Below are 18,258 nucleotides of genomic sequence, written 5' to 3' on the forward strand. Positions count from 1 at the left end.
GGGCAAAAGGAGTATTTTTAAGAAACATTTGGCTTTCATGGTCGAAATAATTTTATTTATCCAGAATATACAGTTTAATTCCTCTATCTACACTTATTTACATGGTTAAAATAACATTGAAAAAAAGTCTTTTGAAAAGTTGAGGTCATAGATTTCAAGGCACCATTGATAGTGTCCACAGTTGCGCAAAAAAAGTTCGTCTGTAAAAAAAGGGGGAACGAGGGTCCTCTGAAATGCAATAACTTACATGCAAAAAAAAGCTTTACACGTGAATCTTTTTTGTTTCCGTTTTCCAAACTTCCCCAAATGAATTCCTTTCTTTATGATTTTCTAGAACAGCAAAACACAGCAGTCCCAAAAAAGAGAGCAAGAGAAAGCCGCCTGTCTAATAGAGTGTCCCGGAGGCCAGCGCCAGCGGGTGCTGTAAGGAGCCGGGCGGCGGCAGGTGGGAATTGATTGAGCTGGCTGCGCTCGGGTACCAGGAAGCCGAGTTCTCCAGGTAGCTGGACGCGGGGGACTGGTTGGAGGTCGGAGGGTGGGCATGAGGGTGGTGGCTGAGCGAGCGGGACGAGCCCTGGGGCTCCCACACCGCCGGAGACTGCGGCGAGTTACACGCCATAGGGTCGCTGGAGCTGGGACTGTGCTCCGGGGGCATCTCCCCGTTTTTCATGATCTTCTTGATCTTGGATCTTTTGTTCTGAAACCAGATTTTCACCTGGGTGGGGGAACAAAGGCACACGTTACCGGGTCACTCAGAGGCCGCCCGCGCCTTGCCTGGTGGAAGCATCTTGGGCCCCCAGGTGGCACGGACCTGGCCTCTCCCCGCAGCTTGCGGCCTAAGGTCAGCGGGCCCGGCCTGAGGCCAAGCCTGGATCTGGGATCCCGGAGGACAACCTGACCGGCCAGATGCTCACCGTCCCCTGCGAGGGCAGGGCTCCGAGGCTTTAGTTTCTGTTTGGGCTGGGGGAGGGGGCCGCAAGTGTCCCGGGCGGCGTGCGCCCGCCAGCGTGTGGGCCTGCGCAGCGCGCACTGAAAGCTGCGCAGCTAGCGTCCCCAAAACAATGGCCAGAGAGCTGCGCGCGAGGGCTTGGGGCTGGCTGTGCTCGCGCCAGTGTGGGGGAGAGGAGCAGTGTCCCAATCTCCCGCCCAACTCCCCCCACTCCCTCCTCAGCTTCCAAAGGTCAGAAGGCGCCTGCAGCTCTGGGTGGAGATTCGAACATTATTATTGCGGTGTTTTGTTGTTGTTGTTGTTGTTTTTTAATGGGCACCAGCAGGTCTGAAGAGGGAGTGAAGGGAATGGGACGACCCAGGATGATTTCCCCGCACAACAGCGCCCCCCACTTTGCGACCCTCAGGTTGCCACGGCCTAGAGCTCCGCTGGAGCAGGGCGTGACCCTTCAACCTTCCAGCCGGAGGCGACCTTCGCACCCGAGACCACCGCGAGGCCGCCGGGCCCTGCTCTCCCCGAAAGGCTCTGCATTGTTCAGAGAACCAACTTCTCCAGGCTTCGAGAGTGTCCTCGAAATGGCCCTCCTCTTGTTTCCAATCTAGGAAATTGGCCCCTCGCCCCAGGAGGCCCGAAGCGGGAGGATAAACGGCGTCTCCATCCCATCCCCACCGTCACACGGCGGCAACACCCAGCCTGACTCATGGAGTCATGGAGGTAAGGGCGCGGGGTCCGCGGCTTTCTGTCTGTGAGTTTCTCGCGGTGCTATGGAATCGGTTGCCGCGGGTCGGGACGGAACCGCGCGGCCCAGCCAGCCTTGCAGCCGAGGCGGGGCTCGGGCCCCACCGCTGCGGGATTTACCTGTGTTTGCGTCAGTCCCAGCGAGGCGGCCAGTTCGGCGCGTTCGGGCAGGGCGAGGTACTGAGTCTTCTGAAACCTTCTCTGCAACGCGGCCAGCTGAAAGCTGGAATAAATAGTCCTGGGTTTACGAACTTTCTTTGGTTTGCCATTCACCATCCTCACCTCGGGCTCGGCCACTTCTTTCTCTAAATAATCAAAATAGACCCGGTTAGAGTTTGTCCGCAGATGTTTCTTTTGCAGAACCCTCAAATACAGTCCTTGAGTTGTGTTTTGTTTTGTTTTACCACACAGTCTTCAGTCCTTCCCCCATATCACCTCCTTGGCTTAGCAAGACCCAGAGAAATACGCCCCTCCCCCAAGTCATGGAAAAGCCAGGTAGTTTGATTAATTCCCTACTCAGTTCATTCAGGTTCTTGTAGGCTTGTGCAAAGCTCTTTGTACAGCACGGCCCCCTTCTTGGCGTCTGGGATTTAGCCCTTGCAAGGAGCGGTTCCTGCTTCACCCTGACTTGTTTTTACGCCCACCCTGTGCTCACCCCCGTTTCTGGGGCAAGCTTGGCCAGCCCCTCCTGGGTCTTCAGTGGGGGCGGCTCTGGGCCGTGACACCCCCCCTCCCGCCCCCACTGTCGGCGTCTGTTCGGGCGCCCGCAGAGACCAGACGCTGGGGCAGGGAAGACGCTAACCGAGGTCTCCAAAGTTCAAAGACCCACAAGCAAACTATGTTCCTTCAATTCAGCAGCAAGAGGTCCAGGCCGCGGCAGACAGAGGGCCGATTATGCAGCCCCCATAATCTCCCTGCAGATCTGCGAGGGCACAGATGTGTCTGGTTTCTTTTACAAATAGACTTAATAAGTTCTTGGCCAAAAGAAAAAAAAAATCTTTGACTTATGCACGAAATACAGAGACACTGAAAGGAATGAAGACATACCACCCCCTAGGTTCTCTTTTTAAAATTTAGCAAGAGTCACACATTGAAAAGGATTCATTGGTAGGGTGTTTTCGTAGGAAAGGGGCGGCAGATCAGGACGAATTTCTCCAAGTTGTGAATATAGACAGGGAAAAGAACTTTCTGAACACTGGCTTTACAAACATACCCTGGGGCCATAAGTCCCCTTTCAGTAAAGTACACCTTATCAAAACTACCCATCTCTGGAAGGGGTAGAGTGGTGTATGTGTGTGTGTGTGCACACGCGCTCGCGTGTGGCGAGCTCCTGGGAGAGGAAGGGTGGAGAACGAGGGCTGTGGTCTCTATTCTGCCAAAGAAGGGGAGGCTAATATTAGCAGGATTATTCATGTGCTAGTGGGAAGAGATCAAACCTGACCAGCAAAACCTCTCCAAGGAGACCTCATGCCGCTCTCGGTTTTAACCGCCCAAGCTCACTAGCCCTCTTAAACTCTCCAACTAAGTTCCAAGGAGGGCGAAAAGAGAGGAGGTGGGGAAGAGGAAGACAAATTTGGGGCACCCCTCAGCAGCCCTCCTCCACCCTTAAATGGCTGTTTGTTTCTGGAAATGCCCTAGATAAACCACAAGGCTCTCCGAGGCTTCTTTCTCTGGTGGGCTCCAGCCCCCCAGCCCTCCACCCCCGCCTCAGGATCCCGGGACAGGAACACCACCCTGGCTCGTGGCTGCTCTCAGACTAATCCCGACAGCGTCTTTGAGGCAGCCTTCCACTCCCACTCGCACCAGCGGAGCACGCTCACGAAAAATTCCAACAACTAACCTCCCCTTTATTACGCAAACGCCACTCAGACTGCCTGAGTCTTTCCATCCCTACCCCCATTTCAGATTAGTTGGCTTTCAGACCAGGCAACTAGGGAATCCAGAGACTCGAGAGCCCCCCACCCCCCAGGTGCCCGAGGGGAGAATTCTTCCAAGAGTCTCTAAAATGCTGGCCGTAGAGAACGTCTCTCGGTTGCAGAGTCCAGGCCCCCCTCCCTTCTGCCGGGTGCGCCCCCACGCGGGTCCCCAATCTCCCACCCCACCTCGCCCCTCCAGAATCCGGGCTCCCCCTGCATCTGGCCCCCGCCCCCCCGCCTTACCTGGCTGGCTGGCGGCGCTCGGGACGCGGTTGTAGGCGCCGCCGTACTGGTGGTAGGGGCTGGCGTAGCTGTAGTCGGCGTAAGCTTTGGCGGGGTAGCTGCCGGCCGAGCCATTCACGCCGTGGTACTGGTACTGGTAGGGGTTGAGCGCTTTGCCATAGGAAGCCGAGGTAGGAGAGCAGTAGCCGTGTGGGGCTCCCCCCGTGGGACTGTAGTAGTCGGAATCGGTGGCCGACGACTCGGGCAAAGTTGGCGATTCCTGAGACGGGTGGTGCATGGCTGCGGACGTCTGGAACGGAGCTTGGAAGTCGCCGGATCGGATGCTGGGGACCCTTCTGTCAAACACTCCTGTCATCGCTCACCGGCGGCGGCTGTCCTTGCTGCTGTGGCGGCGGCTGCTGCCCGAGTTGACTGTGGGGCTGTTCTGGTCTAAGCAGACATGGCTGTGGGAGCGAGGGAGGAGGAGGAAGAGGAGGAGGAGGAGAGAAGGAGGAGGCGGCGGCGGCGGCGGCGGCGGCGGCGGCGAGGAGGAGGCTGGGAGTCGTGGAGGCTCTGTCTCCGGCAGGCTGACTGATGGCTGAGGCGCAGCACAGCCTTGGTTAAATCCTTAATTGCGCGCTTACGCACAGCGGGGTGGATCGGGTTCCATTGGCCAGGGCCTCGGGAGCAGCAGCAACACCCTAACTCGTCCAACTAGTTTTAGCACAACAAAGCATTGCTTAAAAAAGAGAGAGAGAGAGAGAGAGAGAGAAAGAAAAAAAAAAAAAAAAGGAGGGGGGGCGAGTGTGTGTGTGTGTGTGTGGGCGCGCGCGCGCGCGCATGTGTGTAGTAGTTGCTTGTTGGGGGAGGGGGTCTCAGGCAATCTGTTTTCAGTGAATACCAAAGACAACGCACAAGCCCCAATACCCAGCTCAGTAATATCTGGAGACAGTGTGTTCCAATCCGCAGCTTTGGAAAGTGTACATATTTGGGGGGTGAGGTGGGCGTCGGTCTTCCTTGTTCTGCACCTTCCCACCCCAGGGGCTTGCGGGTGGGAGGCTTGGTGGGGGGGAATTGTGTGTGTGGAGCTGAACATTAGATATTGAAATGAGGAATCAAATCAGGGAGTGGGAGGAGGGAGCAGGGGTGTAGGACCCAAAGCCAGAAGGAACTGAGAACAATATTCTTAGTGGGGTGCTGGGAGCCAAGTTGTAACTTACCCGTATTGAAAATTTGTGATTTGGGGAATGACACAGATTTTCAGCAAGCACTTCTTTAGCACGAGATGAGTACTTCTTAGACAAGAGCTGGATAAGGATGCTCAAGAATTCACGTTGCCTGTCCAGCTTTTAATGACAGAGAGCTCCTGTAAGCCTAAACCTCTACAATCACTTAAAAATATCATTGTCACCAGCACAAATAACTTAACGGTGCCCAAATTGCTGGTCCCCAAGAAGAGCAGGCAGCTCCATATTTTGTTCAGGATTCTTGGCTGTGTGGATGCTCTTGGACTCCAGGGTCCATAACTGTGTTCAGTGGCCAGATACTCCTGCAGAAGTGAAGGGTTCATTTACGATCTGTCATTGCTCCAGGTCGGAATGGGGAAACTCTAAGAAGACTAGATAGTAGACAGGGACAAAAACTCTTTGGGGAAGTTGCGTGAAGCTCATGAATCGCCCCCTCCTAGCTTCCAAAGGTACCCAAAGGCCTGCCTTTCCACTTGTCAAGTCCCTGTTTCTGTATTCTCCTTCCCTTTTTTCCCTGCAGCAAACACACCTTAGCTCATAGGCAAAGGGATTAAAGACTCAATAATCAAACAATTGGAACTCGAGGTTCAGGGTTTGCTTTTCATGACACGTCACTCTTGCTATAGTGGTGATCCAGCTGGGACGTTAGAAATTTAACTTAAGTCAAACTACCCTCCCCATTCCCCTCAAATAGGCAACTGCAGGAGCTGGGTCCTGATTTGAGCACTCCCAGCATCTACCTCCAGGGAATCTGAGCCCCAGAACCAGGGATTTCCAACCAACAACTAGGGTGGGCTGGTCCGGCCTCTCATTCCTTCACGCACCCACTCTCAACAAAGAAAAGTATCTATGTTAGTTATACGTCTAGCGCTAGTTTAGCCTTACCTTGGCCACGGAGCTACTCTGCCCAAAACAGGCTGGGAGGGAGAGCTAGGGATCTCGAACTCGAAGCAGGGTGCCTGCCTAGCCTCAGAACTGGAAATCGGAGTACCACCCGTCCACCAACTGCCTGCCCCTTCGGGCTGGGTGCAGGGGAAAACCACAGCTGTTGTTGCACTGCCCTTTGGGACAATTTCAGGGCAGGAGTGCACAGGGAAGGGGAGGTGTGTGTGGCGAGGCTCCCGCCACCCAGCCCCCCCATCTTCTCCTTCCACCCCCATCCCCACCCCAGCCCAAGACTCCTGCTTTAGGCCTGCACAGCCCTGACCTTCTCTGAGATAGTCACCCAGGTAAACAGAGCCTTGGATGTCCACTCACCCTCGCCTCATGCTGTCGATTTGGGCACCACTGTTCACCACCGAGATTTAATTTGTGAAAAACTACAGGGTGTTGGGAAAGCAGTGCCAATCCCATCGGGCTTCCAGTCTCTGCTCTGGAGAAGCTTTTGGCGCCCATCAAGTCACCTTACGCACATCCTGCTATTTAATTACAGGAACGGCTTCCTTAGAGCAATGCCAGGGACGGTTCAGAGCACCTCCTAGCAAAGGCAAGTGGTACAGGGAGCAGGACTGCCTTAGCTGGTCCTGCCATCCCCCACTTTTTATTTGTTACCGATTTAAAAGTTACTGCGGGAAGGGAAATAAGGTCAATACAGCTGTGCTCACAGCGGTTATGTCCTTAGACCTTGCAGGGAAGGCAGATTTCAGCGAGTGTGAGGTTGGAAACGGCCGAATGTGGACAGAGTTTAGAAGTTAGGGATCTGGCTGTGAACTCAGTGTTACAATGTTAAGTTAGTTTAGACTTTGTTCAATTTCACTTTTTCCTTGAAAAAAAAAAAAAATCTATTTTATCCAGGACAAGAAGGAGTGGGGCGGTAGGGAAGGGTTTAAGGTCTTTGTTTCAGTTCCTAAAGTGTTGGTCCTCAGGCCAGACTAAAGCCACTTGTGTAAAGAAAGGCTGCCGGTGTGTGAGATCTTCTGATCTGGGGGTGCCTCTGAAGGCCCAGAGCCTCAACTTTCTTGATTTTGTTCTGCCTCTTTTCCAGCTGGACCCCATTCCCCCCTACCCTTTTCTTATAGGCAGCGGGAGGGAGCGGGAGCTCTCCGATGAAAGGAGTCCGACCCCAATCTAGTCCCATTTTTACCCTCATAGTCCTATAGTCGTCGTGGCTCTAGGCGCGAACACGGCATCTGGGCCTGGCCCCCCCGCTTCGGATCCACACTCTGGGTGCGCACGCTCTGGGTATCTCGGCTCTCGGTCGGTAGCAACATTTGCCTTACTGTGGGTAGTTCTAACCCCAAGGCCTGGAACTTTATTTTCAGGCCAGCAGGCCGGATGCTGTTGCCTCTTTTAAACCCTACCGACAGGCCCAGTCGTAGAGAACCAGCCCCACGGCATCAAAATTATCCAGAAGTGCTCTCCCCACTGCAACACGTAGGAAGAATGTGAGTAATTTCATCTCCCGGTAGCCGAAATTTGCACCGGGCGAGAAGGGGCGGGCGTGGCGGGTGCGGGGGGGGGGGGAGCGGGCAGGACCCCAGGAGAAGCGCAAGTCTTTACCAGGAGCGCCACCCAGTGTCCGTAAGGAAAGGCGCGCTAACAGCAAACGTCTCCGAAGCTCACAGTCACGGGCTGCACAACGTCGGCTGGTCTTTGGGGTTTGAGTCCACGAGTACAGGACTACCTGGCTGTCCTTCTATCTGCTTCCAGTAGATCTTTCTTTCCACCCTATGCCCTTTTTTCTCCTTTCTTTGACTCCTTCTCTATTCATACTCTTCCTCCCCTCCTCTCACCGGGTCACCATTTTTACGGGGATTCAGGATGAAAATCTGGAGATTTGCGGGGAGTAACAGGCTGTGTTCAATCTGCTGACCTGGAGTGACTGGGAGTAGTCGAGGGGGATCCTTATTTCCAGGACGGATCTGAAGAAGCAAGCCTCCCTCCAACTAGATGAGTGGCTGGAGAGGCAGCAGGAGAGTCACTCACAACTCACTGAACTGGAAAGATAGTGCCACTGAGTTGGCGGGAGGAGTGCCTTGGAAATGAGTGGGAAAGATAATTTTAATAGCCGCATTGAACTCAGTCCTCTCCCCCTGGCCCATCTGGAAATCTGTTTACTCGTAGGCATGTGAAAAGCAGAACATCCTTTCATTTGGGCTCAAGCTCAGACAAATCATTGCATCCAACAAGATTTAATTTGTGTACTTCGGTATTTTTAACATGGCAACTATCTTTTCATTTATTTAAAATGTGGTGCACACCAATGAGATGCACATAATTCGGGTAGATAAAGGACCCCATAATATGATACCAGCTCGATACATGCAAACTTGAATCAGACAGTGCTTTTTGACTTTAGGGAATTTTTTTCAGACTACCTGTCTTTTAAAAGTCCCATTAGGCTGAGGTTTATTTTACTTTGTATTTGCAATGCTTTATTCATTACTTTTCTTTATCTGTCCAGTGAAAAATGCTCCCAGAGCAGTTCACTGTTATTACGTCTTTATTGATCCTGATCCATCTAGAGTACTTTCCAATCCCAGGAATCTCAAACACAAACGAAGCTAGTTATGTCATACATTTCATGGAGATGGATCTGACTAATTTATTCACAATGGAGCTTCAGAGCTTTCTCTGAGGTAGGGCTGTAAGTCCATCTCATAACTTAAGGTAACAGCCCTGAAATACTCAGTTTAATGTTTGTTTAGAAGAGATACATTTCTACGAACTGGAATGAGGTGAAAAGACAGGAATGATTGTTTCAAAAGTGGCGAAGGCTTTCAAAAATATCACAAGTTGTTGGTCATTGGTTTTGGCAACTCAGCTGAATGGCTTTTGTGTCTCCCAACAGAGAGCTGGGCACACTGGCTTGGGACAGACATTCATAAGCGGTTCATCGTCTGAGTTAGCAAAACTGTTTAATTCCTCACCTGGGAATTAAAGAACTTTAAATAAACAACTTCGGTTTAAACTTCAAGTTTAAAGTTTAAGTTTAAAGTTCTTCCCATGTACTCATGAGGCTGAACTAACCAGGCCCAAGCTAAAATGCTCTGAAGCCCTTATAAAATATTTTTATTTATTTATTTGACACAGAGAGAGATCACAAGTAGGCAGAGAGGCAGGCAGAGAGAGAGGAGGAAGTAGGCTCCCTGCTGAGCAGAGAGCCCGATAAGGGGCTCAGTCCCAGGAACCTGAGATCATGACCTAAGCGGAAGGCAGAGGCTTTAACCCACTGAGCCACCCAGGCACCCCTGAAGCCCTTATAAATTGACAATGAACTCTTCCAGGAAGGGAGTTGATGGAAAGGATAAGTAGAAAGCCAGATTCCTCCCATGCTGAAATTAATTACAGCACCCCTTTGTCCTCAAGCAAAATGTGTTTGGAGTTCAAGAGTGTCTCTTCCAAAGTAATCTCAAAGGATTCACTAGCAAACACTTAGAGAGATATTCTGAATAAATTAAAAGTCCCCACAGGGGGAAACTATTCTCCACTTAATTCCATCCTAATAGGATTTCTCCAGTTTATTTCCAAATGATAGTGCAGATCATAGACTTCTGCACATTTTATTTTTATAATTAAGACATTAAAAATATGTTTATTCATTTAACTTAAACATAACTGGCTCGGAAAGGGCCTTAAGTATCCACTCAAATCTATTCTCTGTGAGACGAATTTAATATACCACAGCTGAAAACACTTCAAATTCATCTAAGTAGGAAGTAAATGGGATTATATTATTATATGTCTTCGCAAACTGAATTGAGTCATATTCTTCATCCTAAACTCAGATTTCATCTTCTTGAAAGGAAGGTTTGGCTGTGATACTATTTACAAAACCTTTATTCTTCTTAAAGATATATAAATATTCCAATTAAAAAAAATACCCCTCGTGGAGTTAAAAGAAAAGCAATCGGCAGACAGGAATTCAGAGCAATGATCCAACTCTGGCAAGGAAATAGCCAGAGTGAAGATTAAGTCATCTTTAATAACATCCTAATTCCAAGATTAATTTAGAATTTTAAAGTTCATTGATCCTAAGCCACTGTATTTTTATGATCTGACAACACCGTAGGCAAAGATGTAAAAAACCACTTCTAAAGTCAAATCCATTCAGATTATTCAAACACCGAGAGCTGGGTAAAACTTGGCGCATAACATACACACACATGGGCAGATAGTATAATTTTACAGACGTTTTTGTGCTCTCTTAATTATATTATTTCAATAGATTAAAACAAACAGCAAGAAAATGCAAAAATCTTTATCTACAGCTGTGTTTACTACCTTATACCTTTTATAAAGAAAAAGATTCTTAAACAGGCAGCTCCAACCTGAGATAAGAGGTTTTCCTGCTGTGTTTCATGGGGTAATCAGTTGAAAGCATGGTGCCCACCTGGACTTGCATCCCTCTGTGCTCCTGCAGAAGAAAATTGAGGCAACAGAAAGGAAAAGTCAATAGCTTTCCAAGCGAAGTGTAGCTGACACAGCAATGGAATCACTTTTAAAACTGTGGGCAGGAAAGAGACATTACTGTGCCATCCAGAACCTCAGTTATGGTTAACCTATTTAGCCCATGGGCATTGAAGTCAAATTTTGCTTTCACAACCCTGAGTCTTCAGTTTTATTTCACTGTTTCAACACGGTCTCAGCAGGCTCTCCGATGGTGCATTTAGCTAAGTATTATATAATCATGTACAATCAGATAATTTATTGCTCCGTCTTGGCTTAGTTTTGTGTGTACCCATGGTTTGAGTGCACGCTCACAGTTTTAACCCCGATGGATGTGTGCATTTCAGTTGGTTCCTTGGGAAGTCAGGGAACACTCTTGTTGCTGTGGTAACTTTTTGCGGGCAACATACTATGTGTCTGCACACACTATGGTGAGTCCAAAATGGGATGGGGGCAGCCCAAATGGGTGAAGGGGATCAAAAGGTACAAGCTTACAGTTATAAAATATGTAAGTCATGGGGATGTGATATTTAGCAGGGTGACTGTGGTTAATCATGTTGTATTGCATATCTGAAGTTCGCTAAGAAGGTCTTAGCCACCTTCATGTCATGTCATGTCATGAGAAGGTTTAAGATCTACCTTCTCATGAAAAGAAGGAAACCGGGGCTCCTGGGTGGCTCAGTGGGTTAAAGGCTCTGCCTTCGGCTCAGGTCATGATCCCAGAGTCCTGGGATCGAGCCCCACATCGGGCTCTCTGATCAGCAGGGAGCCTGCTTTCCTTCCTCTCTCTGCCTGCCTCTCTGCCTACTTGTGATCTCTGTCAAATAAATAAATAAAATCCTTAAAAAAAAAAGAAGGAAACCTTTATAACTATATATGAGGACAGATGTCAACTAGACTTACTGTGATCATTTCACAATATATATAAATATCCGTTCATTATGTTGTACACTTGAAACTAATGTAGTGTTATATGGCAATTATACCTCAACAGGAAAAATAAAATAAATGGGGTTTAGAGATAGATGGATTTTTTTCTTATAAGTTCCAGGAATCCCTGGAACTGTAGAGGGCAAAGATCATTCTGTTTATGAAACTCTGGACTCCAGCTAGCCGTGCACAGAATATTAAATCCTCTCCTAGGGAAACCAAGAGATGAAAATCAACAAATTAAATAAACAAAGGACAGATACAGGTGAATGTAGCTGCATTCATATGTAGGAAAAATGAGGATATCCTGTGGATATACGATTCTCTCTCTACTCTTTGTTATTTGAGTCTCTCTTGGCTTTAGGGGTGTCCTGTCTTACAGCTTTTTCACACTTGCCTTTTAAGAGTTGCAGACTTTCAGGGTTGTGTCATTGAATCACTGTGCTAGGTCTCTGGTATGTAACCTACACAGTAAACTTGGAGAGGATAGGGAGAAAGTTTTAGCATTGAGAAAAAGAAGTGAACCAATCATCTTTGTACAGTGATAGTATTTTTTTAGATATTTCATTTATTTATTTGTTAGAGAGAGAGTTTAAGAGGAGGGGCAGAGGGAGGGGGAGAGAGAGAGAGAGAGAGAGAGAGGGAGAGAAGCATCCATTTCAGGACCCTGAGATCCTCACCTGAGCGGAAATCAGCCATCAGATGCCTAACTGACTGAGCCAGCCAGGTGCCCTCAATGAGAGTATCTTTATCAGAAGCCCATGAGTTAGGCATGAAACTGGAGGAAAAAAGTATTCATTAACTAAAATCAGGTGGTAAAATTTCTCTAACTTATAAGAGCAATGTAAAAGATTGGCAGAGAAATAGGTGGGGGAATGGAAAGCAAAAAGATCAAAACAGCTGGGCGCCTTGTTCTCTCTGAAATAGAATCATTGCTGGGGTGGCATTTAGGAAAAAGCACTTGTCCACCCAGGGTTTGTCTTTTGGGAAATACTTCCCAGAGAAATTGGAATATATGAGATAGAAGGTGCTAATGACTATTCTTTTCTTTTGACTTTCTTTTAGTAAGATCATTAAAATCATATGTGGCCCTAAATACCACACTTTAGGGAAAAAAAAAGTTCTCTAAGTTTTTCCAATATATTGCTGGGATCCATTCTCCTTCATAGTGCTAATGGCGGTGAACATTTGGCTTGTCTTGTGAATTTGATGGACCTTTAAAAGGTTTTTTTCCGAAGGGATGTCATATGTAATTCACTTTAATTTCACAGTAGCCTAAAGAAGTGGCTCTGTCAGGTTCTTATGGGTGGTCTTCAACTTTTATATATTTGCCTTTCATTTAACTTGAGCGTGCTCATATTCCATGTTGGCACCCCTACCCCTCCCTTTATTGGCGGTTGTGAGCCACGAGGTGGTAACACTGCCTGCGAGCCACTACTGTTGGGAGTTAAGGACCTAGCCTTTGAGGGCTGGTGTGAACGCTGCCAAGCGAGTGTCCCCTTCATGCCACTCCATGCCTAGGAATACCCAGGCATCGAATTACTAGCACGGGCGGGACTGCCATCCCTCCCTGCCTGGCCTGTTTCCTCTTACCACCATCCTTGCAAGCCTTACTTTTTCTGTGGGCATTGAGTTTGCCTAAGTTTCTGTAGGTCCCTGTGACCTACAGGTGACGGCTTGTCTTCCACAGGCATGGGCACCTCCCATGCCTGTGGAAGACAAGCTGTCACCTCTTTGTGCTCCAGGTGGTTGGGCTAAAGGGAGAGAGCACCAGCAGGAACGATGGTTAGGGACCTTACATTTGTTTTTCTCTAAAGAGAAAGATAAGCACTATTGAATCCATGGATTTTGTTTTGCTTTGTTTTAAGATTTTATTTATTTGTTTGACAGAGAGAAATCATAAGTAGGCGGGGTGGGGATGGGGTGGGGGGGGGACAGGCTCCCCACTGAGCAGAGAGCCTGATGCACACAGGGCTTGATCCCAGGATCCTGGGATTGTGACCTGAGCAGAAGGCAGAGGCTTTAACCCACTGAGCCACCCAGGCACTGCATTAATTCATGGATTTTGAATGAAAGCTACTCCTTGACTATCTATTTGACAAATTAATAAACTGAAGCCCAGAGAGTCCACTTTCATAATAATAATACTTGAATTTGCTTTGAGTTTTAAACTTAAAAACAACAACAACAACAACAGCTAGAGGGTTCTCATATAATTTAATATTTACCTGCATAGTAGCCTTGAGAGGAAAGTAAGGCCGGGAGGAATCTGACTTCCTAATTTCGTGTTTGGCATATACCACATAAGACTGCCCTATTACCTAAGACTAGCCAAAATTTCCCATGCTTAAAATGCTACCTGTATACACACGTGTGTGTGTGCGTGCACACTCACACACACACAGGTGGTCATAGTCTGAAGCAAATTTGCTACTAATTTAATATAAAAAATAACATCCATGAGACATTACCTCTGTACTAACTGCTTTGCGTGTATTATTTTATTTCATCTCTACAACAACCATCGTTAACCCATTTGTATTGAAGAATGTAAGACAGAGAGGATAAGAAATTTATCCTCCCTTTACTTATGCTCCTGTGGTTGATAAATTTATTGCATGGGGAAATCTCCAAAACCAGAAATCCTTCACTCTATGGAAAATAAAAACAAGCAATCATGACTTTAGCTAGTGAAATACCATTTCTGTTGCTGTTCTACTTTCCTTTGTATTCTTTCTCTAAAGATACAGGCAATAAGTCTTTTAGTCATAATGGTTTGTTTATGTCAACAATTTCCTTTCCTTTAATGGATCAGACTTTTCTTTAGGATCCAGTTGCTGGATATTAGCATCTGTAACTTAGGAAATCGAATTGAGATATGAGGCATATCTGGGGCTGAAGGGGAATTTTTAACACTGGAGCCAGAAAATTCAGGTTTAGTTGCTCTAGTAGAAAGCTTAATTCCATAATTGATGTTAAATATCAGTGAGCAATTGGTGACTGGAGCTAACTAATGACAAACCCACATAAAACTGAGCCAGAGATCCAATTCCACCATTTGTCTCTGTTCATTCCTTTCTCCCACCCCACATTCACATAGATATCTCACACATCCACCTATCGATGATTCTGGCAGAATTTTCAGTTTCTTATTTATTTATTTATTATGTTTTTAAAGGATTTTATTTATTTATTTGACAGACAGAGATCACAAGTAGGCAGAGAGAGAGGAGGAAGCAGGCTCCCTGCTGAGCGGAGAGCCCAATGCAGGGCTTGATCCCAGGACCCTGAGATCATGACCCGAGCTGAAGGCAGCAAGTTAACCCACTGAGCAACCCAGGGGCCCAGTGCATTTGTTTCTAATTCACACAAACTCACTAGACTCTAACTCACTCCATAGACTGGTGGAATCCCTGAGTACAACAGAGTTCAGTCCTTTGTCTAACTTTTCCTACATGTTGACTCTAAATCCCTTATTTCATTTTGATTATTATCTGTTTAATAGCCTTGGCAGAAGTCACGCCTCTATATTTTTAAATTCACTTAATCTGAATCCCTCACATAATAGAAAACTTCAGAGAACTGAAACCCAAGGCTCCCCAATGCACAAAAGTATACTGAAAGGTTTTGTTTTCTTTTCAGCTTGGACCTTCCTCAGGCTTTTCAAAATCTGGTCTATAGAGAGGATAAATGCCGTACCTAAACTGACCGTTTATCCAGGGGCCATACTCCTTTTCTTCTGTGAGTTGTGCCATGTATAACAAAGACATTTCTCTCACTGCCAAGGTCTCTTCAAAAAGTGAAACTTGGAGAACTGTTACCTTCCACAAAACTTTTAAAATGCACTCCCTGCCCTTGCAAAAGATAGGATGATCTGGTGCAATTAATGTTGGACCATAGCCCCAAAGAACAATGGATGTTTCAGACACAAATTGCTTTTGAGAATCAGAGTCCTATTCTGGGCTTGAAGATATTCATGTAGGAAATTAACAGAGAATTTTAATAAAAACTCTTTGGATAAAGAAAATTAGATGAGGAATGCCAGTTTGTCTTTTAAGTTGCTTGAGCACATCTGTCATAACAGACATTGCCCCAGATTGTGGAACCCTTTCCTTCTAACATCTTTTAATGGTAGTAGAACTTACAATGCCATGATTTCCTTTCATTTTTGACAGTGTTACAGTATCTTTAGAGACTTACACTGACAGCATTTCATCTTGACATCATTAGATCATCTCACCTGACTTTTGCCTGGCGCACATCATTACATTATGGTGAGGGCACTATACAATTACCAGTGAAATGAATAGGGTATTAACATGATCGCTGAAAAAAAAAGTTAGCAATACAGATATAGTATTCTGCATTTGAAAGCATTTTATAGCTATTAATTAGTCTGCCCAACGCTCCTGGGATCCAATGAAACTTACTATTCTTTTTTTTTTTTTTTTTTTAACCAAGTAGGATAATGAAAGAAACTTTCATTCGTCAGTTTATACAGGACCAGGCAGTGGCTGAACTTTTCTCAACTTCTTTGGCTTTTTTAAGCGTAAAAAAGTGGGACATAAAGATGTCTGGTAACTAGTCACTGTCTGAAAAGCTAGGCATGTAAGAAAATTTCATTTCATTTAGGAATTATACTTTTCCTCTCTTTCATTTACATGATTATCATGGCAATTAATGAGCATCAGCTCTTCTAGGTTTTGGTGAATATTGGTCAATATATAATCTGGGCTTATTTAAAAGTTTCATTTAACAAGATGGCATTGATTTGGTCTGAGAAAAATCACTTAGGTTTTCATCGCTAATCAGGATATCATGTGATTAAAAATTAAGTAATTTTTCTTATATGTGATAGAAACAACTTTAGGGCCATAGAAATCTTGATAATGGAAAATTATCAATAGTTCCTTCATATTTTTTTAATAAAAATATCGAGTAATGATAATGCTTTACCAGTGACATCCCATCAGAGTTTCTATGTTATCTGGGTAGGAGACGTTGGGCCAGTTATCTTTTCCTAAGTTCCATAATTCACCCTCATTTGCAGTTTTAAGGTGGTGGTGTACATTGGTTATATGAATTAGTCAAAAATTTTATACACTTTCTGAGCCTCATTTTCTCTTTTGTGTAGTTATGAAGAAAGTGATTAATGTAAAAAGATTGTCATGATGATATAATGAGATGTCAGGGGCGTCTAGATCCCTGAGATGGTTAAGCCTCTGCCTTCAGCTCAGGTCATGATCCCGGGGTCCTGGGATCAAGCCCCACGTCATGCTCCCTGCTCAGCAGGGAGCCTGCTTCTCCCTCTCCCTCTGTCTCTCCCCCTGTTCGTACACTCTCTGTCTCAAATGAATAAGTAAAATCTTAAAAAGAAAGGAGATGCCAGATATAAACCTCCTGGCTCCGTGCTTGGGCATAGTAGGCTCTCAGTAAAGAAGAACAATCGCTCTAACTTGAGAGACCTTGACTGGCCTGGGAACTAGGGCAGAAACTTTGGCAGCTTGGGAGCAGGACTTCTCAGGGGACATTTCTTCACTCTTGGCCTTTCTCTTGCTAGGTCTGCGCTGCCAGGATAGGGCAACATTCCAGAATCTCAGGGATTATTATTTTCCTTGGACACTCTCCGCAGTGATTCAGCAGTGAAAGGGAGCAATGTCAGCAGATGGAGCCTGGAGATGGATCAGAACCAGTTTGTCTGACTTTGGCTAATACTGTTTTACCAAATCTGTCTCTACCCGCCTATAAAAGGAAGAAACCAAAGGAGAAGAATATATATTTTCACCTTAATTGAATAAAGTCCTAACTCCTGGGATGATACATGTATGTCCATGTATGCCGATCTATTTACAGTTAAATCTGTTTTGTGGCACATTCGAATTTTTAATCAAATGTACTTCTGAGGTCAGGAATTTTGCTTCTTTTATGTCTTATCTACAACCTCAGTCTTTCCTTGTACCTTTGAGTTTACTTTTCCCTCTTCACTCCAGGCTCTCTAATTTTATTCTGGGCCCTCCTCATCTCAGACCCTCCTATGGCAATAGCCTCCGGTGGGTCTTCCTACTTACACCCTCTCTGTGTTCTAGTCCATCAACCCCCAAACCCATTCTGCTTCCCCAATAATAGCCATTTCCTATGAGGTCTAGTCTGAACCCCACATTGTGGCATGAAACGCTCGAGTCTAGCTCACACCCCATTGTGCCCATGTACCTCCACCTCCTCGAGCTCCCGAAACAATCCCACTTCTTCAGTCCAGCTGATTTCCTCCTCGTGCCCTGTCATACCATAAACCTTTTCACCTCTACATCTTTGACCATTCTACCCTATGTTGAGGCTCAGGGTGGAAAGCAGAAGTCATTTTAGATGTTTCAGGCAGCAAGGGACCGCAGAGAGGCAGCTGGATGCTTGCAAAAGTGTCGAAGGGCTGGAGGGAGAGTCTTGGCCCGGCGTCCAGGGATGAGTCCTGGAGCACCGCAGAGGCGGCTACCAGACAGAGTTCATTCACCAACACATTGCAGGGACGCTGGGATCAGAAGCTGCAGCCATCGCTGTAATTACCTCTCAACCAAAGAAGCTGAAGGAAAAACAAAACAAAACACTCACATGTGGAAGAGGGGGAAGAAAATCTCAAACTCCATTTCACATCCTGTGGCTAGCAGTAGAGAGCTCGAAGTGGTATGAAAATGGCCTGTCCTTCACTGCTGGTTTCTACAGGTAACACAGGGCCTATCACTGCAGCCAGAATCCTAGTTGCAAGAAATCCTGGTGTGCATGATAGCAACTAGAAAGAAGGTGAATGGAGGTTGAGAGAGCCAGGCCATGGTTTTCGCACCTGCGCTTGCTCCCCTCTCCTGCGTCTAGGGCGATG

The 18,258-nt window shown here is 46.7% G+C and overlaps 1 protein-coding gene and 1 long non-coding RNA gene across 2 annotated transcripts; one reads left to right on the forward strand and one right to left on the reverse strand.

The window, feature by feature from the left end:
* Positions 1 to 33: 33 nt before the first annotated feature.
* Positions 34 to 4,401, reverse strand: DLX5 (distal-less homeobox 5). The gene is made up of 3 exons (XM_044244529.1): positions 3,847 to 4,401; positions 1,808 to 1,992; positions 34 to 715 (listed from the first exon to the last, which is right to left on the reverse strand). The coding sequence occupies exons 1-3, from the start codon at positions 4,199 to 4,201 to the stop codon at positions 386 to 388; spliced, it is 870 nt and encodes a 289-aa protein (XP_044100464.1). The 5' UTR covers positions 4,202 to 4,401; the 3' UTR covers positions 34 to 385.
* Positions 1,103 to 17,117, forward strand: LOC122904037. The gene is made up of 3 exons (XR_006384133.1): positions 1,103 to 1,663; positions 7,334 to 7,456; positions 16,951 to 17,117. It is a non-coding gene; the product is annotated as an uncharacterized LOC122904037 (long non-coding RNA).
* The last annotated feature ends 1,141 nt before the right edge of the window (positions 17,118 to 18,258 follow it).

Source organism: Neovison vison, chromosome 4, assembly GCF_020171115.1.
Source record: "Neovison vison isolate M4711 chromosome 4, ASM_NN_V1, whole genome shotgun sequence".
NCBI classification, from domain to species: Eukaryota; Metazoa; Chordata; class Mammalia; order Carnivora; family Mustelidae; genus Neogale; species Neogale vison.